The 27,948-nt window shown below is 40.6% G+C and overlaps 1 protein-coding gene across 1 annotated transcript in view; it reads left to right on the top strand.

Annotated features, from left to right (window-relative positions):
• Positions 1-27,948, top strand: part of Gpc6 (glypican 6) — a 1,031,356-nt gene that overhangs the window by 682,287 nt on the left and 321,121 nt on the right. The window contains exon 4 of the mRNA XM_038310301.1: positions 11,627-11,792. Coding sequence (XP_038166229.1) covers positions 11,627-11,792 — 166 coding nt within the window. The remainder of the gene's footprint in view (positions 1-11,626; positions 11,793-27,948) is intronic.

Here is a 27,948-nt window from a genome sequence, read left to right as displayed (position 1 = left end):
AAAGGGTCGATCTTTTTTTTTTTTTTTTTCTGCATTGACAGAAAGAAACTCAATGTGTGACTTTTGCAGTCCCTCTACAAATTCTCCCTTTAAATTACTGTTGTGGATGTTTGCTGTTTCTAGGATCCTCACCCTTCCATCACCCAGAAGTCTTGAGTATATTGAAAGTTAGAAAAAGTGACAGACAACCCACAGACTTTCTCTCCTGCCGCCCTGGGATGTGTATCTCAAATAACAAAGACCTTAGATGTCTGAGGATGCTAGATAGATTCCTCACATTCTTGCTATTCCATTACCAGCTCATTCCAGTTCCTACCTGTTTTTCTGGAGTTATTAGCCCAAGGATTTTCTTCTGAAGTGATCGTCTTGAGCCAGTTATTCAGGGAATTTGGCAACTGGTCCTCCTTTCCCAGACTGTGGCTTTCATTCTGAAAATGGCCTCTCATCTCCATTACAGTTCATTGCAGAGAGAGAACGTGGCTGTGCTCAGTACATAGTTGTGGAATGATTTGGAATGAATTCAGTTGTGGCCTCTCATTATGATGGAAAAAAAGTAGGGGGAATATTCTTTTAGTGAGATTCTGTCTTCTTGTTTGCTTCACAAAGATAGCCATTGATGGATTTCTTTTGTCCTTTATTTTTTTGATAGTTTCTCAAGGGCAGGGCTACCAATGGTTTTACCTATAAGATTTCTTTCACACATTTCCCCTTGGCCATGGAAAGCTCAAACAGTAGTCTCTCTCTTTACTCCTAGCAGTACTCCATGACTTCATTGTCCACTATCCGGTTAGAGCAGGGCGAAACTCGTGTTTTGCAACTCTCTTAATGTGGTGTTTATATTATTTTGTTCTGTTTGCTACAGGCTTTCTCAGAAAAAAATGTTGATAAATTCTTACATGTCAATGGGATGCTCATGAGGAGCTCATGGCAGATTAGAATCATTGATAGGACTCTGTATGTGGGCTAACAATTGTATGGTTCATGAGACAAATAGTGTCAACACTACTGGCAGGAAGATACACTATTGGAAATGGATAGCCAGTGGGAGATAGATGGATGGGTGGATGGATGGATGGATGGATGGATGATAGGTAGGTAGGTAGGTAGGTAGATAGATAGATAGATAGATAGATGATAGATAGATAGATAGATGATAGATAGATAGATAGATAGATAGATAGATAGATAGATAGATGATAGAGAGATGATAGAGAGATGATAGATAGATAGATAGATAGATAGATAGATAGATAGATGATAGGTAGGTAGATAGAAAAAGATAGATGATAGAAATAGACACACCAACTAAAGTTAGACAGATGAACAAATAGCACTAACACAGACCTCATGTCTAAGCACTACACATCAGAAACTCCCCAAACACTGCAATACGGTGTCTGCCTGTTTCTACATGTAGAAGACGTGTTTCAGGATTATTCACCTCTTGCCATATGCCAGCTACTTACACTAAGCATTTGAAGCTGCACGTGTTTCCCGGGTGATGGATTTGGTTTTGCATTCTTGAAAATGCTACACCTCCTTATTCTGAATTCAGGCTGTGTACATTCCAAAGCAGAAATGAATGTTTGTATTACTATACAGAGGCTGCAAATTCATAGCTCTTTCCAGAGTGGATTTTCGTTTCAATTACTCATATTGAAAGTCACTGCTAAAATGTTTCTTCTAAATGAAGTAATATTTAAACTCTGATTTCTAACTGAGGAAGACAGCAATTCCCTGGAGACACTTAGACTTCCTGCTTTATATTCTGTGCCCACACTTTAAAAATTTACAACTGAGCAAAGTTCAGGATGCCAAGCTGACTGCCCAAATAAAACGTAACATCACCAAGACCTCATTATAATACAATAAGGTAGAATTAAAATAACATTTTGTTTTATTGGTAAGAATTAGACATTAGAGAGCCACCTGAAACGTACTTAACTAACAGAAAGAGATGTTTCTTCATAATGGGTGAAAATATCCATTCGTGTGTGTGTGTGTGTGTGTGTGTGTATCTGTGTAGTAATTTATTTAAGTGATACTTGGAAATATTTCAGTCTATCAAGTGACCAATAACAAACATTTACTAAATTCTGCAGAAATTTTATTTATACCTTAAGAAATGAAATTAGATACGGAACCTGGATATATATGGCTGCAGGAATGCATTTGCTGTAGGTGTATATTTTATTCCCTTTCTAGACACATTGATTGGCACAGCTTACATGCCATAACGTTCATCCACTTCAAGGGAAGATGTCAAGAGTTTTTAATATATTTGCCATGTTGACTGACATGACTGTTTCTGCAAACTAAAATGGAATATTTTCATCCCAGGAAAGACAATTTATATGTACTAGCAATCACTCTTCAGCCCCAAGCCCTACTATGCTTCCTGTTTTCTGTCTGCATAGATTCGTCCACGTTGTATGGCTGTTGTTTACTTGTTTTCCTTTCTCTTCTTCACGTCCTTAAATTAAGCATTGCTTTTTGCTCATTATTGGCAAGCTTCCTACCACTAAGCTACATCCCTAACCTTTTTAAACTGTTAATGTTTTAAGACAGTGTTATGATATATGGCATGGGAGCAACCCTGGCAGGTCCCATGGCAGGTGGGAGATTGCAGCAGGTGTGAGACAGCCCAATGCTGAGAGAGTTTGGGTATGGAGAGTTTGTTTAGTGAATATTAGGAGGTAATGGGAGGGTATGGGTGGGGTAGGGGGGACAGAAAGAGAAGGAAAAGGAGGGGGAAGGAGGGAGGCAGAGGTTGCCTCTTCAGAAGAAGAGCAGTCAGAGAGAGAGAAAGGAAGAGACCAGCTTGCCTTGGTGGAAAGGAGATTGGGAGTGGGTGGCTTGTCTCTCAAAGGGACAGGGTACCCAGGTAACAGGGCAGAACAGCATAATTTTAATTATAACAGACAGGGTCCCACTAGGTTGACAATGACCTTGCTCCAACACCCAAACAGGCCTTGAACTTGCTTTCTTCTCCTTGCTTAGAGTCTCAAATTTGGAATTACAGGACTGATATCAGTTGTGATTGACATTTTATGTGAATTGCTTCATGTTATATATGATCTTCTATGACTGTCTTCAGTCAATCAACATAAAGTTTTCAAATTTCATCCATAATACTGTATATTTTAAAATGTAATTCTTTTTAGTAGCTACATATGGACATATGACTTTCTATTCATTAATCAAACAGTTGTGTAACCCCACTTGGTGGGTCTGCTATTCAGGGTCCTCTGAAGGGGCGCTACCTGAAAGACATAGGCTGGAGAGAGAAAGGAGACCAAGCAAGATTCTATTTGTCAAGGTCTCGTTTATTAGGGTGAAGGTTACAGCTTTTATAGCCCTTGAATGGGGTGGAGGTAGGGGTAGGCAGGAACTTTGCCGGGGTAGCAGAAGGTCATCAGTTAGTACCCCTGGTGTAAGCCGAAACATGTGATTCCATTAACATTTTTCAAGATAGTTGGAATAAGGGGCGGGTTCCGTTAACAGTTCTCAAGATAGTTGGGATGTGGGGCGGGTTCTCCGCAAACATCCTTAGGGCAATGACCTCTGCTATCTTTTAGGACAATGGTCCCCGACACAGTTGATACATATTTTTGATTGTTTTTGGCTTGAGACCATTAGAAAATGTTCCTGCTAAATTCTTGGACACCGTCTGGTGTCGTATATTAACAAACTCGTCAGTGAAACTAGGCATAGATGTGCAGAATTGTATGTTTACTCCCTGGTTCCAAGGTCCTGTACTTCTGACATTCCTTCAGTAATGTTTTAGGTTCCAAGTTCTCACATCCACAGGAAAAGAAGCTCTGGTCTGTCCTTTTTATGATAGACATTTATAATGGTATGGGGTTGATAAGTTTCTAGGAATTCTGGCTTTTAGCTCCATTATTGCCAATTCCTGCCTCAATCTTCACATCACTGTTTCTGTCTCTCTGGAGGAATATCTCATTGAATGTGAAGACAGTATTCAAGTGTGCTGTCATATCCGTCCTCATCTTTGTGCTCACATCCTATTTTCAAAGAACAGATTTGGAAGTTCCGGGCAGAGCTACAATATAGGGACTGTTCCTCCTCCCACAGCACACAACTGTGGACGGTTTCATCATTATCCACTGCTAAGCATAGAGCCCAGGGCCTGGACTAGGAACTGTGCCTATACCACGTCTGTATTAAGTAGGTGCTAATGAGGTGTTCTACTGCTGGGCCACACCCCAGACCCGAATTTCTTCTTTCATTTCTACCACCCTGATCATTACACTCTTGCTTTCATTTCTGATATTAGTCACTCATTTTTTCTCATGTTTGTTTGTTCTCAGTTGGACCAAAGGCCTGTCTACTTAGCTTGACTGTACAAAGCCTGTCAGTCCTGATTGCTCCTTTAATTACATTGTTAGTAGTCTCTATTATCCCGTTTGCTCTGAGAGCTTTGTGTTTAGCTTTCTTTTCTCTTTTCCATTCCTTTAACATATAGAGTTGGGATATTGATTTGAGATTTTTCTTCTTTTGGCACCTAGGCAGTTATGGCTACATGTCTGGGCACATTGCATTTTGATTTCCATTCATCTAAGTAGTTTCTAATTTCTGGACCATCTCCTTGTTCCCCACTGTTGCGTTTGAACACACTGTTTCCACCCTTGTCCCTTTCGCAGCTTGCTTCCTGTGATTGATCCCCAGCTTCAATTCCACTGTGGTCAGTGAAGATATTTTGTGTGATTTCAGGCTTTTAAATTCCTAAAGACTTGGGGTTTGGCAGTGCTTGTTTTATTTTAGATGAGGCCATCTCTTTCTCCATCAAATACCCTTCTCTTTCTTCATTAAACACCTTGCTGTTAGCTTTTGAATTATTATGTTCCAGAGTTGTAAAAAGTTCTCTCTCTCTCTCTCTCTCTCTCTCTCTCTCTCTCTCTCTCTCTCTCTCTCTTTCTCTCTCTCTCTGTAATAATTCCTTCAGCAAAGAGACCCATTTGTCACACTTTTAGCCTGAATTTCTGTGATGCTTCTAGCAACCCGTTCTTGCCTGAAGGCATCCACTGCACGGCTTCTTCAGGAGTCTCCCTGTCAATCCCTATTTCCCAGTTCTGAGCCCAGAGCCCTTCATCAACCCCCCTTTCACTGTGTTCCCTTAATGTCTATGCAAATTAAAATTCCCCTGAATTTACAATAAAGCATACTCACAGGTTATTGGATGTTGAAAAATTATAATTAAAATTAGTTAACATGAAAACTAGCCTGAAGGTAAGTCGATCATATTTAAAGGCTTGAGAGGAAATGTTAGTGTCTCTATACATATTAATTAATATATATCAAGATCATGAGTAGACACGTCTCATCATTTCGAAGGATTATGCAGCAGAAAGAGCAGAAATGGCACCAGCTCCTACTAAAAAACAGATTCTTTTTAGTTAAATGGTTCACTTTCATCAGCTTGTTTGTCTGTGGAAGCAAAAGACAGATGTGTTTGTTTATGCTGGTTGTGTTATTTTGCATCCACCAGGCATGCCCGTGTGTGTGCTCTCACTGTGTGTGCACTCTGTTTTATGTCTTTCACATGTTTATCTCCTTGTTTCATATTTTAAGCAGAAGTCTCACTTTATACCAGCTACTACAGGAATTATTGATATGAGCTCCAATGCATGGATATTGATGCAGCAACAGAAAGCGTGGGGGGTATTTTATATACTTCAAATCTCATAATAAAACCCGAGAATTATTACTGTGACATTTGACAGACATAACCAGATATAAACAAAGGCTTCTCCCATCCATTGCTATAATCTCTTTGTATCCTTTCTAATATTCCAAAGAACCCAACTCTATCGGTAAAGCCGCGAGGTGTGAGAATCAGAGCGCCAGGACTTTTGTTTCGCTTCATTCACTTTTCCGTCACCCGGCAAGGATCCCAGTTCATTAACTGTATGATGGTGTTAAATATAAAATGCAATTTATGTCCATCATCACACAAGATGAATCAGAAGTTCACATAGGGCCAAACTAGTATGAAAGAGTTCATGCCAAATTCTCAAGAGTGCAGATAACAGGAGGGAAAATGGTTTTTTCTTTCTTCTTAATATTTGAAATTCTTTCATTATTATTATTATTATTATGATGATGATGATGATGATGATGATGATGATGATGATTTTTAGAGACAGGGTTCCCAAGTAGCTATGGAACCAGTTGTGGAACTACTCTGTAGGCCAGGCTGGCCCCAAACTCACAGAGATCCACCTGCCTCTGTCCACCGAGAGCTGGGATTAAAAGCGTACACCACCACCACCTGGCAATATTTGAAATTCTTAATACAGGACTATGAATATTTGCAAAGGACTTATACAAGGAAAAATCTGAAATCAACACAAAATAAAAATATTACTACCATGAACTAACTTTTTCATATAACTGTGTTTCCCAGGCTACTTTCACTACCTAGAATGTAAATGCTACATTTTTTTCAAGTATAAGAATTTCAGCTATCAACTAAGAACAATTTCAATGCTTTGTTTCTCAAAGGGGAATCTATTCTTCCAATGTTGCCCCTCCAAAAGAAACAAATAAACAAACAAAAACAATTTTCTCCTTGAGAAAATGATGTTTTCTCAAGGGAGTGTCTAGGACTGAAACTCACCCACTGCCATCTTTTCTATCTCAAACATGAGGTTTGGTGTTGGTTTTGCTGGAATATCCTGGCTTAACTAGTATTTGACCTTTTTGTTTTGCATATTGATCTGAACCTGCTGGTGAATGATTTGGGACCTAATGGTTGTTAGACCTTACTCAGACCAGACGGCTGCTGGGACATTATTTAAAGGGATGACACAATGAAATTAGAAGTAGATAACACACCTATTCAAATGGCTAAAATATTTTTAAAATGATAATTCAAGCACTGATGAAAATGTGGAAAATGGCTCTCTTTCACGTTGACAGAGACCTAAACTGTCACAGAAACTTTAAGAAATACTTAGTATCTCACAAAACTAGACACAAATTCATCTTTTGACATCTTTCAACTCTTTAGTAATTACCCAGAGAAATGAAAACTTATGTAAAACCCTGCACATGGATGTTCACAGTAGCTTCTCCTTAGTAGTTAATATCCAGGACAGCTGAGTCATCCTCCAGTCACAAAAGAGCTTCAGAAACTCCAGCACCGTCCATCTCATAGAGCCTCCCAGCAAAGAAGCAAGCGGACGGCAAGGCCCATAAGGTGGCTTACTGCTGCCTGGCGACTTCAAGTCACTCCTAGAAACACACAGAAAGATGAAAGGAGAGAATCGACTCATGAGATTGTCCGCAGGTCGCCACACATACAGTACACGAGCTAATAACAAATCAGTCACTTTAAAAAGAAAAATCTTCAAAAGTAAATAAATAAAGAGGAATGAACTAGAAATGCCTGTAATAACTTGGATTCCGCTCCAAGGACATCTTGCTTAGTGGGGGGCGGGGAGAAGGAGAGCCAAGATCAAAATTTTACACGCTGTGTGATTCTTTTTACATAATGTTCTGCAAATGAGAAGATCACAGAAGGAAACAGCTTAGCGGTTATCAAGTGACAGAGGCAGAAAAAAGGTAGAGACAGCTCCAAGAATCTGTGGTGAGAGAATGTTCCTACATGTGGCTGTGCTATTAAGAACACACATCCACACATGGGATGAAGGCACACAAACCCATGCTCATGTGAATGTACACACACAAATGAAGCCATGAACAGTAAACAGATCTGTGGATGTATTAACAGAAATGCAACCTGTCAGGCTCCTCAGTGTATTCCTCACAGCTGTGTAAGGGGGCATCCCTGGGGATCCACGAGCAAAGGTCATCCCTGACTTTGCTATCCCATCAACTTCTCCACACTCTGTATTTATTCCAAGGGAATAGGATTCTGAAAGAGTACTTAAAATGAAATGATAAAATAATCCCATTAAAAATAGAACTCATCCTCACACACCGGGCATCGGAGACAACTTTCTTTCCAGGGGCTTGCAGAAAAGTCTCCAGTTTGAACTGATTATATTTTTTGAAATTATTTTTAATTCAGGCAGCAGTTGCATATGCTCTGCAGGGTCTGAACATAAGGGCCGCTGATAGCCTCTGCATCATTTTATTATTCGAATGCCCTTTACTTGATCAAACAGGATGTCATTTCCAAAAGTGCTCAGAGACCTGCACTTAACTCGAACAACATTGTTCTTTTAGCTTATTAAGGCTATTCAGTTGTCTCTGTTCGCTGCTACACTGAGTTGGAGGCCCTTCTAAAATGTCAGGTGGAAGAAACTGTACTTGCTCTATCACAATTACATATTTTAAAAAAGAACGAAAGCTTTAGAATTAATGCAATCAGTGGCCGTTGGTGGGAAAATTAAAGGCAATAACTAAATGTTCTAACCTACAAATCCATCCTGTTCTCTTTCCCCTTGGAATATCAATGTGGCCAAGAAACTGGGAAAGGTAATAGAGAGGTTGCTTCAAAAAGCACTTAATAAGAAAAAAAAATGTAACAGCACAGTTCTACGGTGGACCATAATAGCATGTGCCTGTTGTGCAGAGCGCTGGACAGGTGACCAGGGCTGTCTGAGTGAACACAAATCCAGGATGCTTGCTGGGATGTACACCGTGACCCTGAGAAACAAAGAAAACAGCTGACAGTCAAAGGAGAACGTAGCTTAGTCAGCCTGAGCGGGAGCAGGATGTCTCCTGAAAAAGGCATCTGGATCCGAGGAACAAGGCAGACTAAAAAGTCAGGCTTGCAAACCAGTCAGCAGCTGTTGGCTCAGAAGCAGCGTACAGAGGAGAGCACAGATCCCACCCAGCAGTCAGATCCGGTCCTGGTTACCTGTGGCCTACGGCAGCAGTCAAGGTGTCCAGCTTGTCCTGAAACACGTGAAGCTGATCTAAGCTCATGAGATGGAGAGGTAACGATGCTGCAAAGGCTTCCATCCGCTGGAACTCGCTCTGTGGACCAGGCTGGCCTCGAGCTAACAGAGATCTGCCTGCCTCTGCCTCCCAATTGCTGGAATTAAAGGTGTGCTCTACTACTGCCGGGTTTAAATTTTTTTATAACCAAATTTTTATATACCTGTTTTGAAAATTATTTTACATTAAATTAACTTAATGTATACTTTAAATTTATATAAAAAAGTGTACTTTGGGTTACTTGCTTTAGACTTAATTTTGACAAAACACAGAAGGCTATGTCGTGGTCTCTCCAATCTTGTCTCTGTAAATAAATTACATTTGTACTTAGCGTGGCTGACCATTAACTAGTATGCCTTAATTGTCTTTAACACTTTACAACAAGTTGGTAACTTTGATAAGATTGCAGTTTTACAATTTAATCCCCATTGAGTCAATGTCTCAAAATGACCAAATGCACCTGGAAAGTAAGGGGTTCTTCTAACCTCTACAGTTCCGGGGTTAAGAAATCACAGTCCAAGGAGGGACGCTTCTCAGACCTTTCAGCTGACCTTAGCAGAAACTATCAGTACCAACTAGGATAAGAAGTATGACTAGATACTCTAAATGCCAAGTTTTCTGGATGCCCAAACTCCTAGACAATTAATTATTTGTTGGATCATGCAAACTGGTTATAGAAACTAAAGCCTTGTATTTAATAATCCCTAAGTTTGGTTTCTAGGCAAAAAAGCAGTGTCAGGGAACGGCGTATGGAAATTGTTATCATCCCAGCGTTGCAGTCATGCTGTGCCGTTCTCTGGTGCTTTCAGGGAGATGTTCCTAGCACCATGCCTGGCTGTGAGACCATGCTCTCAAGGAGATCTGCACGACACACCAGGCCTGTTCTTATGTCTAAAATACAAATACAGCAGCATCACATGAGCTCCCTGCCGACGCAAAATTCCCAATCAAGCCAAATCAAAACAAGCCAAATTAGGAAATATCCAGGTTTAATGGGAGATCTGCGCTCTCAGGTGGCCCCTAAGGGGAACCAGGAAGCCGCAAAAAGGCAACCTGCGGGAGGAAGAAAGGGATACCACGTGTTCCTCTTTTGAGGGGGATCACTTAAATACCCTGTAAGGAGGGGTCAGGACCTGGCTTGCTGGGATTTGGAGTCCAGACCAGGCCTGGGGGCTGGGATAGATGCGAGGGGCAGGGGCCTAAGCTCCCAACTTGACATTAGCTACATACTTGACTGTGTCAAAAGCATGTGAACACCAGCCAGCCAAATAACTGCACAAGAATTTTACATATAGCCATCAAAACAGCTTTCTCTTGTGAATTTATGCTGCAGGTAATGACGGGTCAAGGAGCTTGCAGTCTTAAATACGTTTTCCTCTTGACATCAACTTAAACTTTCTTCTTTTGTTAATGATGCCATACCATTATGCACTTTTCTTTATATCAGTTAATTTTCTTAATAATTATATATTTATGTAATATATATTATACATGTGTGTGTGTGTTCTGATTATACATTACACCCATGTGCCCATCCCCTCATCTACTCCTATCTCCCTCCTACCCTTATGGCCACCACCCCTCGTACTCACTAGTCCCCTTCCCAGATTCATGACATCTGATTTTTACTTTGATGATCTTATTTGGTTTGACCATGGCCATCTGTGTAGCCATTGGATTGGGATTATCCATAGGAGTATGGTGGGTTCATCAGTGGATACACAACTGAAGATGAATTATTCTCTCACTTAATCTGTCAGTGGTAAACAGTTCAAGAGTGGGGGATGGGTCCCCCCAGGCCCTGCTCCTGCCCACAAACTATCCAGAGGCCCTTTCTTATGCAGAGCCAGTGCCAAGGCTGCTGCTTTGAGTTCCGCCCCTGTGGCTGAGTCTTTCCAAGAGGAAGACTTTTACTGCCTTCCCGGGTCTTCTAGCTCTTACATTCTTTGGTTGGTCCCCAAGTTTTACTGCTTTAGGATTGATTTGGGTCACTGCATTCCTTGGTCTGGGCAAAGAGTACTTCACTGTCAGTAGGTTAGTGATGACTCTGAATTCCTGGAAGAATTCCTGATTGCATTCCAAGCTGGATCCATTTTCAGTGACTTTTCTAGAGTCCTGTGTCCTCAGATGCCCGACAATCCTGTTTGACCAAGGTCCATGGTTTCTGTCCAAGCCTGAATCGCATAGATCCCAGACAAGGCGATACTGAGCCTTTACGGTACTTGTGAACACAGCAAGGCTGTCCACCAGCTCTGTTAGTAAAGGATCCTAGTAACCAGTTGGAAGCTTTGCTAAAGGTGTCACATTCAACTCTAACAGCAACTCAGTCTGTATGGATCTCTGCCTTTCAAGTTTGCCTGTCCATGGTTCTGTCACCTCACACTCTGCCGCAATGAAACAGAGTCCATGTTTCAGGTTGAATTGGAATGCCAGAAAGAAAGAGCAGAACGCACGCAGGAGCCTTTCAGGAAATGACTACTTTGCTGAGCACAAGTATCTAATAGGAAATGACCAGTCTCCATATCAAAACTTAAAAACAGCTCCTCTCCTCACAGCTTCTTCAAGCCTGTGACTGCCGAAGGCTCAGCAAAGCCGCTCTGCCTTTCTCTCCTATGACTGAGGAGAGCCTGACTTCTTCCCCTCCCCTTCCTCTCTTTGATTGTGATGTTTTTTCTCCTATCTTATACACTTACAGGTGAGCCCCACCCCCGGGTGCATCCGGGCTCTCATGAAGATGCTGTACTGCCCATACTGCCGAGGCTTGCCTACCGTGAGACCTTGCAACAACTACTGTCTCAACGTCATGAAGGGCTGTCTAGCCAACCAGGCGGATCTGGACACTGAGTGGAATCTCTTCATAGGTAAGACGGACTCAACCGGTCCAGGAGCCACCTGAGACCCCAAAACGATTGTGGTATTTGATGCTCGCGCCAGTTTAGAAGGTTTGATGACTTAGAGAGCCTGAAACAGCTTTCAGCGACTTCAAAACATTCTTTGCCATTTTCCCATTTTTTAAATCCTGCAAAGCAAGACTTCCTTGTGTTTTTCTGGGGACTTCTTCCCCAAAATGTGCAAGCCAGTTGTATCCAGTCAGCTCATTTTACTGAATTTGAATTTCTTGAAAAGAAACAAGTTACCAAAGGATGGTATTGAAAAAAAAAGTCACTCAGGGCATTTGTTTTATTTGTGCTAACTTAACCGGGGCAAAGATTTGTGAAACAATTTTTCAGGCTGCAAGAAGGAAGGGAGCTCCGTGTTTTCACTGGCACTTGTAGATTTCCCATCTCATCCTGAAAAAAAGGAAGGCTCCCAGCAGAGAAGAGTTCAGAAGTTAGGAAAAGAGAAGAGGAGGAGGAGGAGGAGGAGGAGGAGGAGGAGGAGGAGGAGGAGGAAGAGGAAGAGGAGGGGAAGGAGGAGGAGGAGGAGCATGCAGGGAGAGGGCTCTGCATTGTGCCTCTGCCCAGAGATATTTCCCAAATAGCTCTCTAAGGAAAAAAGGGCAAATCTTAGAGGCAGGCCTCTCCCAGGAAAACACACAAGCCTTGAAAGAGTAAATGTGTTTTCATCCCCTCTGTCAAATGGCCTTCAAGTAAAAGTGCTTTCAGTTGCATTTGCTGCAATTACAGAGTGACAAGCAGAGTTGAAAATAGCGGCTGAATTTGTCAGCCTCTGTGCGAGCCCGAGCCTTCATCGTTTATGCAAACCTCTCAGTGGAATGACAAGGAGAGCCTTCTGTCAGTTCAGAAGATCTGGGGAGGACATAAAAAGGGACTAAGATGTGTTAGAATTTAGGAAGGCCTAGCACTGCATCAGCAAGCTGAGTTTCAAATGTGTAGTCTTGCCAGTGAAACCCCTTTGCTGGCTCACTCGTTGGTTTAAGAAGACCAGAAAAAATATGTCTGAAGTTAAACAGAGATGCTTTTACGGTGGGTAGATTAAACAGGAAGTCATCTAATAAAATCTCAGGACCATTTCAGAATGACTGAGTGAAAGTCTGCTTTTCAAACAGTTCTCACTGAGGGATACATCTTCAGGACTTGGATTAGTTTATATAAAAACGCTGTGATGTAATTCTTCACTGAAATTTCCAAGTATGTGTGAGTGAAATATAGGAATAAATATGTTCTTCTGCAATGTAAGATTTATATTAAGAGTAGCAAAGGAAAGGTAGCACAATCATGCTCATAAAAATGCAATTTCGCCTAAAAAGCCTAAAAAAGAGTTTCATATTTTTAAATTAGAGTAAACTTCATAGAGTCCTTTGAAGTCATATTTATACTTGTAGTTTGAAATTGCCTTAGTTGCTAGTACTACTGCCTTAAGTCAGGCTGGACAATTGGTGGAAGCTCATGTGTGGACCTTGATGTGTAGAATAAAGTATGTTTGAGAAGATAAAGGCTTTTTAAATTTAAGAACAAAAGTTGCTTTTAAGGTTTTTTTTCTGTGTGTGTGTGTTTATGCAAGGCATGCATATGGAGGTCAGAGGAAATAAATCATGAGTATATTGGGTCTCTGTTCCAGCACCTTGTGAGTCCCAGGAATCCATCCCGGGATTGGTGGCAAGGGCCTTTACCCAATGAGCCATCTTGCTGGCCCTTAATAGTTACTTCATAATTTCTTCCCTTTAATCCCCATCCGCTGTCCTAACTTAAAACAATCCTTTATAGATGAGATCTCCTGGGTTGCTGCATGCCCGTTTGATGTGAAATTTAATATCTAAAACAAAATCCGCTGATTTGAAGAAACGGAAATATGAACTCCCTCATGGTTAGTTATATTTTAATGAAAAGCAGAAATAATGGCTGATCCTTCCTAGATTCATTTCAAATTCCTTTCTCCTTTATCGGTCTTAGTGTGCCATCAGATAATTCTCCTGGTTTTCTTTCTCCTGTTTTGCTATGGCATTGGAAATCAGAGAGCAGAATATATTCTTGCTAATATTTACCTAAATGTGCAATGTTAGTCTCACATGTGTTACATGAATTAATTAGTCAGAAGTACCAATTCCATTTTCTATACAGATACTTCCAAGGTGGCAGTGTTATGGTGTTCGTAAAAGCAGCAGTAAAATTCATTGAGGAAGTTGGTAGTCCATCAAACACTGTTGTGTAAAAGCTTTTCTCTGGCAAACACCAACAGCACCTCTCTCCCACATACCTACTCATCAAACCCTGCACTTTTCTTATGTGCCATTTATGCTGCCTACATAAACGGTAGAGAACTTCTGTGATGTCTTCCTGTAATTATTATGTACTTATTTAAAATATTAACTGTGGCGTGCCGTCAGCTGTCAGGAAAGCCAGAGTCAACTCAATGCTGGTTCTCACAATCTTAGCATTGTTAAGACTCAATTGAAAAGGATAAAAAATGAGGATTCAGTTGGTATCTGGATTGTGTCAGAAGAAAGGAAGTTCATGTCTAAGATGAGGCGTTTTACGCGATCGAGCGAGTGGAAACCCCAATGGTATCCCATCCACTTCTGAAGCCCTGTGGTTGTCGTTCTCCTTGAAAAAGAGTATAAGGAGTCTGTTCCAGACTCACTCTTTAGCCCCTCTGTGACAAGTTTCACTTGGAGCCCTTTAGAGAAGCAGTCCTCAGGATTATTACTAAGATATAGGGAAAATGAAAAACTATGTTTTTTTTAAAAAAATAAAGTTTCATGTTTTTAAAACTTAGAAAAGAAGCCTATTAGACCAAACTAAGCCTGCTTTAGAAGCATCGGTTTAACAGTGTAGCCACAGTCTTGACCTGTATCCTAGCAGCCTGCGGCGTCTTTCAGGATAAAGCACAGACCGCATCTCCTTGGTGATCAGACAGAGTGAATCGGCGATGTGTGAGCACCCTAAGCTAGACAGTACCCCGGAGGAACATGAAGGTCGTTTTTATCCTAACCTAACTATCAGGAACAGCAGGAGACGATCCCCATTTGAGGCACTGAAGGTCCGCAGAGGCGCTTAGCCATCTGTTTCTTTGTAAAAACACACAGTTTGTCCCACCCAAGCTTCTGGATGGCATCTATGTGCAAAATTATTTTCTTTAAAAGAATAAATGTTTACATTAATTTAAAAACCAGGGAAAATTTTGCATCTGGAATCTCTTTTAGTAGCATTCTGTGGTTAATTTGAGTGTTTAGTGCTGACACCAGGAAACTACAGGTAAGAACTGTTCTAGCTGACAAAAGGCCATGCATTGAATTACACCTAGAATATAAGTGTAGAAATCTGAGATCAAAATACATTAAAGTTCTATAGTAAATCTTGCATATACTTTAAACATGACTTGTGTCATAGTCTCCTCCAAATATTGGATACCATTAGTGATTTTTTGGCTATGAGTATAAAAGAGGGCTCTTAAAAACAATCAAACAAAAAAAAAACACGAAGAAGCAGCTGGTATAAGATGAGAAAGATTGGTACAAGAGGCTATGATCTAGTTCATTCTAAGCTACTTTTTTATTGCCAAAATCATACACAGAACTTCCTATCACAAAATTTGTGAAGACCTTAAGGTACTTTTCTTCTAATTACATAGCCTAAATGTTTAGTTTAATCCCCTCAATATGACTTTAATTGCTTTAGTGTAATAAAACACTGTATTGAATATGTTAGACATACACACTTTTGCCTAAAGGGAATTTAATGTGGTTTATCATGATACAGATTAGGAGAGTAGGCGTTTAGGGTACTAGACGTCTACTCAGCAAGGAGCTTTACCTAGGATCAAGGAAGCTCTACCTGGTTAAGTATAAACTGAAATAGTAAGGATCATGGCATCAAGTTACCCTATGTAATATAACTCATGTTGAATGGTAATAGCATACATAATACTTCTGTTTCCAGGTATCTCTCAATGTTTCAGTAGGTCTGATGCAATCTATCTGTGGTTCTGAAAATACTTGAATGTCTTCAATTTTTTATATCTTTTACAATATTTTATTTATTTTAAATATCAACAACTACTAACTTGAACCAATGGACTTTTTAAATAGAATTACTCTGATGTAGACAAATATAGATGCAAATAGATATAGATTATAAACTAGATATAAAGTTCCAGACCATGACTTCTAGTGGGGAAAATCATCAGATGAGGTCATGTTATCATTAGGCCTTGGGCACTCAAAGAATTGACAATCAGTGTTAACAGACTTCCGGACTTCCATTTTTTCCAGACTGAGTAATTAATTCTAAGACAGAACAGGATTGCTACCACAGCAGTGCCGGTCCAAGAGATTTGCTGTAGTGGCTATTCTCTCATCCCTTCCTTCCATGTGTGTTTACCTGGAGCCCGTCATCACTCTGGCTTTGGTGTAAGCATGCAGTAGAGTAGAAGCTATGTATGGTCCCCACTTGATGAGAGCCATATTCAATAACATATACTCTTTTAACAGAATAAATGGAAACAACTCAGGGAAGATAGAGACATCTTTTGTCCCTTTGTAGATCTGCTATTTTTAATGTAATCCTGAGCAACTGAATAATTTGAAAATCCTGTATCCCTGTTTGTTAATGGAATCTATAAGAGCAGCAGCGGCCAGAACAAATCAGATGACGGACCTGGAACTTCCACTGTGGAAGCTGATACTATCAACTCACAAACTAGCGCCTGCTGCAGAGAAACTGTGTTCAGTCAGTTGACAGATGAAGGTTACAGAATACATTGAAACGCTGGTTCACAAATGACTTCTCAGAACCTACAAAGTGTAGTCTTCAATGTAAATAATATATATTCCTCTTTTTGTTTGGGGGAAATGATGTTAGATTAAACCATATTTGAAATTAGAAGATAAGCATTTATTGTGCACAGCAAACAAACACAGATGTTCTTTGATAAAATGTACACGACTGTAGGATGGTTACCTTTTAGACAGATAGACCTGAGAGTCTGTCTCAAGCTCTTGCATAGAAAACTACTATTTCAAAGACATTCTCGAGCATGAAATTCCGTAACATAGAACCGGGTAAGAAGCTCTTTAGCTGCTGAGCATTTCACAGTAGGCTTTATATGACCTTATCTGATACACCCTGAAATAGCGTGTTTAAAAACTCTGTAGGACTGTAGCATAGAAAATGATCCCTTTCCAACTGAAGGAATAGAACAACTTGAGAGCTATTGCGTTCACCATCAGCATTCAATGCTTTCTCATGTCCACTCTGTGAAATTCAAGAATCTGTGCAACAATGCAGTCCAGAAACACAAATCTCAAATTGAGAAACAAAGGCCAAGCAATTATTTACAACTCTGGTCTCGCTGTTAGTGAGCTTTTGTCTTCGTGCATTCCTAAGAACACCAAGACTTCTAAAAAATGATAAGCCGGATGCTGGTAGCGCATGCCTTCAATCCCAGCACTCAGGAGCTAGAGACAGGTGCATCTTTGTGAGTTTGAGGCTAACTTGGTCTACAGAACAAGTTCCACGACAGCCAGGGAACACAGAGAATCACTGTTAGTAGAAACTTAATTGCCACCTAACTCTTGGCCTTCCTTTTGCAGTTATTGAGAGATAGTACTCATTTCTTGCAACCACTTATCAAATATTGTGTTCTCTCTACAACACTGAATTAATTTATATGCAATAGTAATTACCAGGGGCTTAAAACAATAAAATAAAGAAACAGAAGAAGAAAATACTTGACTGGTACCCAGATACTTTCCTTTGTCTGTGTTTGTTATCAGTTGCCTAGGTTTTAAAGCAAGCTGTTTGTTTCTGGCCTCTGCTTGTGTGAGAGTGTCTCTCTGTGGTGCAATAGAGTTGATGCTGCTAGGGCATCACAGTGAACAGGCTACTTAGCAGATACAGAGCCAGGCATCCCTTGACCTTTGAGAGCTCACTACTGCTGATCTAGGAGTTAGAAACTCGAGGGACACACAGGTTGGTGATTTACCTTCTAAATCAAGGAATTTTTCAATGGTTCAAAATGATTCAAAACAGACAATGGACATTAAACATAAAATTACTAGATGCTCAAGTTGTCATTCTAGGTTAGTGAATGTGTGTGTGATCTATATGCCCATCCCAGGTTTTATCTATCCACCTATTTCTGTTCCTTACACACTCAACTTCTTTAAATTTAATGATTGCAATTATTCTGTTTCCTATTTACTAATTGATACCTAGTAGATAGTCTAGATTTTGAAGATAGATCATATTCATGACTCAATATATACACAAGTGTTTTTGCAATTATAGCATTTATAGGGAATGAGATATATCATTGGGAATGAGAGGCTTCAATGAAAATTCCTTTTTGCCTTATCAAGTTCACCAAGGAACCAACCAAAGGAGGATTTTGTTTGCAAGAGAGAGAAGAGCTTACCCAAATTATATCAAGCAGTTGGTGAATTCCCTTTGTATTCTTTCATTCATCTTTTCTTATACTTCAGTTTTAATATTTTCTATAGACAAATAGTTTATTGGTTTTATCAACAGGCATTTGCTTTTAGTCAAGTTACACTTGACCTTGGAAATATGTTGTCATTTTTTCCATGTTCAAAGTATAATGGAAGTTCTTAGGCATTATCAGGAGAAAGTAAAATACTTGAAGACATGGGTGTGTGTGTATGTGTGTCTGTGTGTGTGTATGTTTGTATGTGTGTGTGCTCTTTAACATTTGAATGAAATACATTTCCAAAAGGCAGCAAAAATAAAACACTATAAGCAGTAGCCCAGTGATATCTTAGCAGTTCCAATTTCAGGTAATAATAGCACTGTGTGCTAGTAGGAATTGTATCTTAGACACTGGAAAATAAGAAAGAGAAGTTGGAATAAGTTCTGGAAAACATTATGCCACATAATTGTTCGCAAACAGCAAACTTACGGCAAGAACCACGAAATGCTGCCTCTGGTGATGAGTTGAGAAGAACAGAGATGAGTGATCTCTGCCATTTCCATCACACTCAGACCCTTTTTGGTGGCTGTGACGGTCTGAATGAGAATAGCATCCACAGGCTTAAATGTCTGAGTATTTGATGCCCAGTTAGTGAACTGCTTTGAGTGGATTGGGAGGTGTGGACTAGTTGAAGGAGGTGTATCACTAGGGAAAGTATTTGAGGTTTCAGAAGGCTGGGATTCTTCCCAGTGTGCCCTCACTGTCTGCCTCCTACTTTGATATAGAGATGTGAGCTCTCAGTTTCTGCTGCCACTTCCTCTTTACATGGACTCTGAACTGTCTGAAACTCTTAAGCCAAATCCAGCCCTTTCTTTTATAAATTGCTTTAATCATATTGTGTCACAGTAATAGAAAGGTAACCAAGACATCAGCTACCGTGAAAATCCTTATTTGGAGCCAAATGTCTTACCCTTGTGTGCTGTGGCCATGCAATATCAAAGTATCTCAGTGACAGTCGTGTTAACGGCTTGCCCTTGTATGCTCGGTGACCTTGTATGCTCGGTGACAGTTGTGTTAACGGCGTCACTTGGCGGCTTCTTTGCGTATGAAGGCGACGCTTGTAGATGTGTTTCAGTGCTTCAGCAGCTCTCCTAACAGGCCGTTTGATTTGCAGTCATCTCAACAGGAGAACTGATGATCACGTTTGAGTTATTCTTTGAAATGACTTTTTATTTTCCTTAGGCTTGCTCTTCTTTAGTAATAGATGACACCTTTAAAAACACATATTCCCTCCATCTTACTGATCTATGATTTATTTATTGGGATCAGTCCTCCAAGGAACCGGGGGTGAAAATCAGGTTGAGATGTGTGGCCTTGGGCACCCAAAACATATTTTTATTTCATCCTCTAACTCTAAAGTGGAGATAAATACAGATGCTTGTGTGAGCAATTTAAACTTTGGAGCCACTTCATGGTATATCAAAACGTTGAGGTTGCCACTCACCTAAAAATATTGTATCTATTAATACTTCATCAGATAGCCAAGAGGGAATTTAAATTAAAATTGACCATGAAGTATTCTTTGCCTGAGGGAGTAACAGACTATATATGAATCTCACATAAGAGAAATGTCTTCAGTTTCTCTCTTTGCATGAATTTTAATTATTTATTTCAATAAGAATTTTCTTTATTTCACTCTGAAAAAAGTAAAAATAAAAAAAGACAATGAACTATAAGCAGTTAAATATATAGCATCCTTTAAGTACTGATATGTATTCCATTTGTATTCTTTAAGGTACAAGAATTTTCTAGTAAGGGACCATAGACAATGAAATGTCAAACAAGCCTGAGAGTATTCACCACTAACATCCCAATGCTCAGGAAATAGATGATCTAATGAGGGGTATAAGATTATACTGTAAATGTAAGTAGGTCAGAAGAAGAGAGAAAGCTCCTGCCATCCCATGCCCCTTTTGGATTTCCAGAATTGAAGTGGTTTTAAGATTGAAAACTTCAGTCAGTCCCTCCGCGCCCCAACTCAATCCAGTAGGAACCTGTCCTTGATAAAATCTGGTGCTCTAAACTCTTAGGAATTGAACATAGTTACAAAAATGTATTCTCTAGTCCAAAAACACGGGGTCTCGAACTCGCATCATGAACAATCCTGAGCGAACTCCTTAAGAATAAACCCCCTCTCCTGCATTTGACAGCACGACAGTACTTCATGCTGAATTTCCAATAATTGGGAAGTACCTGGAGGCACAACTGAACGTGTGTACATCATACTTTAGTATCCTAATACATACTTCCTCGACTTTTCCATAGAGAATATTTATACTTGTCTTGCTCCTCACTTGTAACACAGTATTCCAGTGTCCATATCTGCAACATCTAAAACATCAAAGTTATAATAAGACTTCTTTTCACTTTTTCAATCCTAGGCCCCATTTGGAGAATTGTAGAAACACTAATAGCTGGTATTTATTGATTACTTTACATAAGACAACATGAGAATTATTTTCCTTTTTTAATCCCTACCTTAGCCCTGTTAAGAAGCCAACATTATAAACTTCACTTGGCAGATGCGTACACTGAGACAAGGGAAGTTAAGTAGACTACCCAGGGCCACACAAGCTGTAAATTGCGGTGGTAAGATTTGTGTTCAAAGCATAGATTCTTAGCTGACTGTACCAGATAACTCCTAGTATGGTTTTAGGAAATAAATTTTAGTGTCCAGATACATGGATTGCTAAGGTATATTGAGGGTGTGATTGAGGGTAGGACACCAGCACTCTTCTCCGAAGTGTCTTTGATGATGGAAAATTCTTCATCGTATCTGCAGTGCAGTGTAGTACCAGTAGCCCAATTGTTGCATGCGGCATCCAACGTAAGACTCGTCAGATGAATTGGTTGAATTTTTCATGTTTTTTTAAACTTTTAATGTGTGTATATTTAATAAAATGTAGCTGTTGAATGCCTCAGATATCATTAATGTGTCCAAGGAACCGGCTTTTTCACCATTTCCCACCTGGAAAATACATATTTGACATGCTTAGGTGTAAAGTGGAATAATTTGATTCAAATATACATTATGTGTAGATAATGGGTACAAATGAATAATGTAGACTCAGATCTTAAAATTCCTTTAATTGAAATGATGCAATTCAGCCTCTCACTCTGTCTGATTCTCTTTCAAATCATCTCTATCAGATGCTTTCCCTCATGCTATGGACTAGTTACATGTGCTCTAGACACAGGAGAAGGCCGTGCAACTTAATCTTAAGGCTTAAGACCTGATTTTCAAAACAGATGAGATGTGTACCTTCACAACAGAGTTGAGTTAAGTGGGAGAGCCTTAGTTAGGAGTTCAAGTCCTCAGATCAGTCTGTGGGTTTGAATCCTGCCCACCTCATTTACAGTCTGCACGACTTAAACAACGCTGTGTAAATGCCATGAGTTGCCTTCTTCGCGTCAACAGATATGATATGAGAGCATTTTCCTCTTATTACTCTGAAGACTAAGCCAGAGAGTGCATATCACTCACTAAGACAGAAGATGTGTTAACAAATCAGCCATGAGCCCAGAAACAACGTGGGTCCCTGCTGAGGTGAACCCATGAATGGAGAACAGAAAATAGGACGGAACATAGGAAGCATCAGAGTATGGAAGCAGCTGGGTGGGAACATCCAGACACCATCAGGGTGCCAACCAAAGAGACAAAGCAGGAAGTAAGGAAATGGTCAGGCCATCATTAACTCACTGGAGCTGAAGGAGGAGATGAGAAAGGTTGTATTCCACCATCCAATCTGCTCCTGATTTCTGTTTCTGGGTTTCTCTTAGTTCCTGGGAGGCAGGTCCCTTCCGGGCAGAGAAGGCAGTGCCATGCGCTGGTCTCAGGTGAGCAGCAGTTAAGGACAGCAGCATGGGGAAACAGTGGCATGAACCACAAGCTTAGAATTGAGAAACCAGTCATATTAAGAAGGGCAATCCTGCTTCTGTATCCTTGGAGGTCGGCGTGGTCAGGATTCCATTTCAGAGCTTTCAAGACAGTCTAAATGCTTTCTTTCGTCTCGAAAGCAATGGCAAGCCACAGGGCTCTTTTTATCCAAGGAATGGCAGAATCTAAGTGGCAATCTGACAGTTAGGTAAAGAATAGAGTCAGGTAGATAAAACGCACGACTGTGGCACCAGATACGTCATCCAAGCGTGGCATGAAGCAGGAAGGAAAGCAGCAACCCTGGCAGAGTAGCAGTGGGAAATTTGTAAGACGCCACAGACAGAGAAGTCTAAATGTGGAGGCAAAGGAAAAATGTATCAACTACAGCTGAAATAAGAGTTCCAGGGAAGATGGTGGTGTCAGCAAGGAGAAGAGCTAGTTCAGAGAACAGAAAGGATGGATTTCTTTAATCTTCTTAGGACTTGTTGTATTTGAGAGACAGTGAGATGAGACCACCCCCCCCCCCAAAAAAAATGGACATGCTCAATTGGATGTTTAAAAATGGTGGTGTTCTCTGTTCCTAAGGCAGAAGCCAGGATTGCAAGAATCACTGGTGGTTTTCCAAATCCCAAAGGCTCTGTGGCCAGCTTCTGGAATCAACTCTAAGAGAGATGCCCCACGTCCCTGCTCCTGGACTGGCATCTGCCCAGAGTCCCTGCTCAGGGGCTGGCATGTGGCCTGAGTCCCTGCTCCTGTGCTCACACAAGTGCCTGACTATTCTTTTCCTGACTTTTTTTGTACTGTCTTTATCACTAATGTGGAATATTTAAGAAGACTACTCACTATACACACACACTCTCAGAGTGAGTGCTGTCCACGTCCCCCAGGCTTTGTAATTAAGTGTAGCTAGAATGTTACAAACAGGAGCGTGTTCAGTTTCTGCTCCAGCAGACACAGACACACAGGCCTGAGTGCTCCCCACAGGGCATTGTCTCACTCAAGACACCCTCTGCTGGTCTCACTCACCCTATACCGTGATATTTCATAATTGCAGTCAATCTAGTAGGAAACTGAATTTCTATTGGTGTTGCCCTTTTCAGTACGTGGAGTCCTGGATTACTTTGTTCATTTCCGGCCATCACCAAGTTCTGAAGTTCAAGTTGAGGCACGAAAAAAGTTAATTTTATAAACAACAACAACAAAATTCCCAAAAGGAATTAATTTCCCCCTCTCTGGCAAGAATTCCATAAATCATAATGTGGACTTTGACTTCATTGCATGCCCCGTGGCACAATTGTCAGCGATGAAAACTCAGCACACAAGGACCAATGTAATCTATTCATTGGATTCTGGATGCGGAGGACCCCAAAGGAACAACACAAAGATGCATGATGTAGCTTTTGCAGCACAGCCTTAGAAGAGGCAGCCACTTCTGCTTACTTATCTTTTGAATTTCATATTGTAAAGTTACTGATTTAAGAATGCCCTAGAGTATAAATTATTTCTCCAAACTTCTGCAGTGACTTTTGTCAAATGCTTTCCGCTCAGCCCATTAAAGGTGAAAACCATGAAATATTATTTGGTTTATAACCTATGAAAAAGCCCTAAAACCACCTGCCCCTCTTTGGAAGGCTGCCAGAACCTAGTAAGAAGAAAGGTCGGGCCTGTAACAATCATTTGAGGTTGCAGTATGTGACTCGGAGCAAAGGTTGAGCCTAGTGGCTGCATTCAGTTCTCTGCTTTCTCTAGGATGATTTACATTTGTTTTTCTTAAAACACATGGGAGGTTTGGCTTTTAAGATCAAAATTTTAAACAGTAAAATAGTGGCCTTGGGGCACTAAAAATATGGCTCTTCATTGTTGAAATACCATTTCGTTTCCTTTTAATTGAATTTCACAGAGTTGCTATTATTAACTGTTTGTGTGGAATTAGATGCTGAAATCTATCATTTCACCAATAACTCTAGATTTTAAAACTATCACAAATTTTGCTGTGTCATATTTCAGTTCCGCTGCTGTTTGGCCTGTGATGTCTGGCTATCAGAGGGCCTGTGCTCATCCAAAACTAGTTTAAATCAATTCTTAAGCTGTAAAATAAGAATTTAACTCAGAGATACATCCAGGCATTTTCAAGATGCAGAAATTAATAGTTTGGAAATGCAGCATGATGAAGTATAAGCCTTATTCAACAAATTTATTACAAGATGTATTAGATGAAAATCAAATTTTTTTAACTGAAATGTCTTAATCAAGCAGAAGAATAACCACTTGAGAGCTGTGTAGGCAGTTGAGAAAGTATCACGTGATCTTCCCTGATAAATCTGTAATCATTCATATGGAAAAGCCATCTGAACTAACAGGGTAAAGACAGAGACATTAAGCTAGTGCCTTCTAGCAGGTACCAAGACACTTATTTTTTAATTTAGACAGCACTGATTTTAGGGAACCTCTTACCTACAATGTGATATCATACTTAATAATTTCAGGCTTCAAGTACTGGAAAATGAGTCCGTGTTTGTGCATGTGTGTAGAAGCCATGTTACTTACCCATGTGGAGGTCAGAGGACAACCTCAAGCGTTGTGGTTGGTCCACCCTTTCTACCTTGGCTGAGATGGGTCTGGCTGTTATTTACTGCTGGGTACGCTTGGCTAGCTGGCCACCGTGTTTCTGGGAATTCTCCTGCATCTGTCTCCTGTCTCACCGTGAGAGCCCTGGACTCACAGATGTGTTCCTCTGCACCCTGCCTTACCGGGAGCCTTGTGACCTGAACCCCTTTCCCCATGCTGGAACAGCAAGGGCTCTAACCACTGAACAATGTCTCAGCCCTCAACCTAAACCAAATAGGTCGTAATTTGGGGCACAGAGTGCTTCTCTGTCACTTAAAAGTCTCCTGACCATATGCTTCTTTGATGATTATTCCAAGGACCATTTAGCCAAGCCCATATCTGTACAAAACTCCAAATTAGAAGATTCTTATTTTTCAGGGGTTAAAATATCGGCATTAGCTTTGCCATCTAGGCTTTATATCCCAGGGATCGTGTGAAAGAACTAGTTTTCTCAGATGGTTGCTATACAGTCTTGATCAGCCTGAAATCAAATTTTTGACATTTGTGTCAAAACAACTTTTATTTTATGAATTGCTGCAAAAAGACTAGCAGTCTCCAAATCTGTTTCTCACTTGATTCTAATATTAAAATCATACGTGTATAACCACAGCACAATGCATGAACCAAGGAGGTTAACTTTGACATGAAACCCTTACCAATGTGCCTGGTTCTAGTACCTCTGGTTCATCTCACGGTATTTTCCTTATATCTTAGCATCTAATTCCAGGTTCCACAAGCATTTTCATGCTATGGCTTCCTCCTCTTCTCAGGTCTCCAGTAGTTTCTCACTCTTCTTTTCTTGTGTTCTTGACTTTTGAAGATCACTTCTCTCTCTCTCTCTCTCTCTCTCTCTCTCTCTCTCTCTCTCTCTCTCTCTCTCTCTCTCTCTCTGTGTGTGTGTGTGTGTGTGTGTGTGTGTGTATGTCACTCACTTTTGAGGCTGTGCTGCCTAGTTTAGTTTTATGTCAACTTAACACAAGCTAGAGTCATCGGAGAGGAGAAAACCTCAATTGAGAAAATAGCTCCATAATATTGAGTTTTAGGAAAGTCTGTAGGGCATTTTATTAATTAGTAATTGATGGGAGATTATCCAGCCCATTGTGGCTGATGCCATCCCTGGGCTGCTTGTCCTAGGTTCTATAAAAAGCAGGCTGATCAAGCAAGCCATGGGGAGCAAGCCAGCAATCAGCACCCCTCCATGGCCTCTGCATCAGCTCCTGCCTCCAGGCTCCTGCCCTGCTTGAGTTTTTATCCTGATGTCCTTCAGTTATGAACTGTGATGTGGAAGTGTCAGCAAATAAACCCTTTCCTCCCCAAGTTGCTTTGGTCATGGTGTTTCATCCCAGTAATAAAAACCCTAACAAAGACAGGCGCTTTCTGCCTTGTGCTAGCAGAGAAAGTAGCCCCTCAACAGCTGTCACCCTGCAAACTCCAACTTCCCAGCCTCCAGAAGCAGGAGCCAAATGAACTTCTACTCCTCAGACATTATCCAATTTCTTTTGCTACCACAGCACAAAATGGACTAAGCCTGCAAGACATTTTAAGTCCCAGCTAATATACTCCTTCTCCCTATCTTTTCCTCCAACATAGTCACCCACAAGCGTACCTTTAAAACAAATGACAGCAGCTATTATTGTCGTGTTTGTGTAATGGAAGTCTCACACTTGCCTCTTTCCCTCTGTGCACATGCACTGATTAGAATTCTACCCCCATGGCTCCCTTTTTCCTACTAATTTCTTTTTATTTCCTTGTGTGTGTGTGTGACTACAGATTCAAGGATGTGCATCCTATGGATATAACCCAGTAAATATTCGACTTATTGCTTGTGTTGACGCAGTTTTTATACATGAAGAGATCCTTGCAGCTACGAGTATATCCTTCGACGTGACCCCTATGTTTTTGAAACATTTCCTCATTTGTGCCTTTAAGTTATTTCAAGACCGTTTTGTGTTTATCCTCTCCCAGTCGTGGAACCAGCTTCTTCTCTACGAGGTCCTCATTCCTCTAACTGGAAAATGGAGAGACTGTGACCTCGCTGCCACCTAAGAATAAACCCCTGCACACACTTAGGAAGCGTGTTTCCTTACCACTCCACATCACATTTCCATGAACTCGTTTATCTGGAGGGTTTCCCTGTGAGCTCATACTCTTGCTGAGCCAAGGCTAAGAAATGCATTTCACCTTTACCTACTCCTCCAACATCCTTTTCCAGCAGGAAGATCATGGGTTTGCGTACTAACTCCGATTTAGAATTGCCAGCCATTCCCTTTAAGATGCGTATTGACTAGATTCAGTACAATACGTGCATGCGTGTTCTGTTTTTTTTGTTTTTTTTTTTGGTTGGGGTTATGGGATATAAGGAAAATATACTGTTCTGAAGTTGCATGGAGTCTTTGTTGACGTGTCTTTACAATATCTTGTAAGCATTGGTAATCGAGTCAGTCTGTACCTGTGGCTGTTTGACTTTCCGTCTAGGTCCTCCGACATCCTGGTTGGCTTTAGTTGTCCCTTTATTGACATGCTACATGGAAACATTGCTCTCAATGTTCACGTCACGGTTTCTCTACCCTGACCCCAAGCGTTTCTTCTTACTTCCTCCTTTCTGGCCTACCTGATAAAGGCTGATTGGTTTCTTTCTGCTTTGGCTTCTCCCTCCTACACTTTCGCATGTGAGCGGATAAATGTGAGTTCCTGGGAAGCCCCTTCTGCGGAGACTCTCTCCCTTGGGGGTGAAAATTTCTCTTTTGGTCACACTGACCCTTTTGGGGGTGTTCCTAAAGATGCTTAGACACAGACTGAGGGAAGAAAGAGAGTTGTAGGAGTGTTGGTGGAGACACACGTGTGGGGTTCTCTAAAAGGAAGTCACTCAATTTGACATTTTTAACTAAATTAACAGGACTTCTCACCCCTCCTCCAACACACAATGCAGGACTTTTCTAAACTAAGATAGTCTTGCTAAAATGACTCAAAGAAAGTCATAACAAGCTAGAAAATAAAAGAATGAGATGCATGTCAAACTCTGACTAGCAAGGAAGTCGCCATAGACTTGTTTTAAACAAAATTTTCAATGTACAGGAAGCATTTTCGTCATCCCCCAAGTGCTTATGATGTGTCTGGACTTCATCATGAATGTCTTGTCATAGACA

The sequence above is a fragment of the Arvicola amphibius genome, chromosome 13, assembly GCF_903992535.2.
Source record: "Arvicola amphibius chromosome 13, mArvAmp1.2, whole genome shotgun sequence".
Taxonomy (NCBI): domain Eukaryota; kingdom Metazoa; phylum Chordata; class Mammalia; order Rodentia; family Cricetidae; genus Arvicola; species Arvicola amphibius.
The sequence above is the reverse complement of the archived record's forward strand: the minus strand, read 5'-3'. Positions and strand labels throughout refer to the sequence as shown.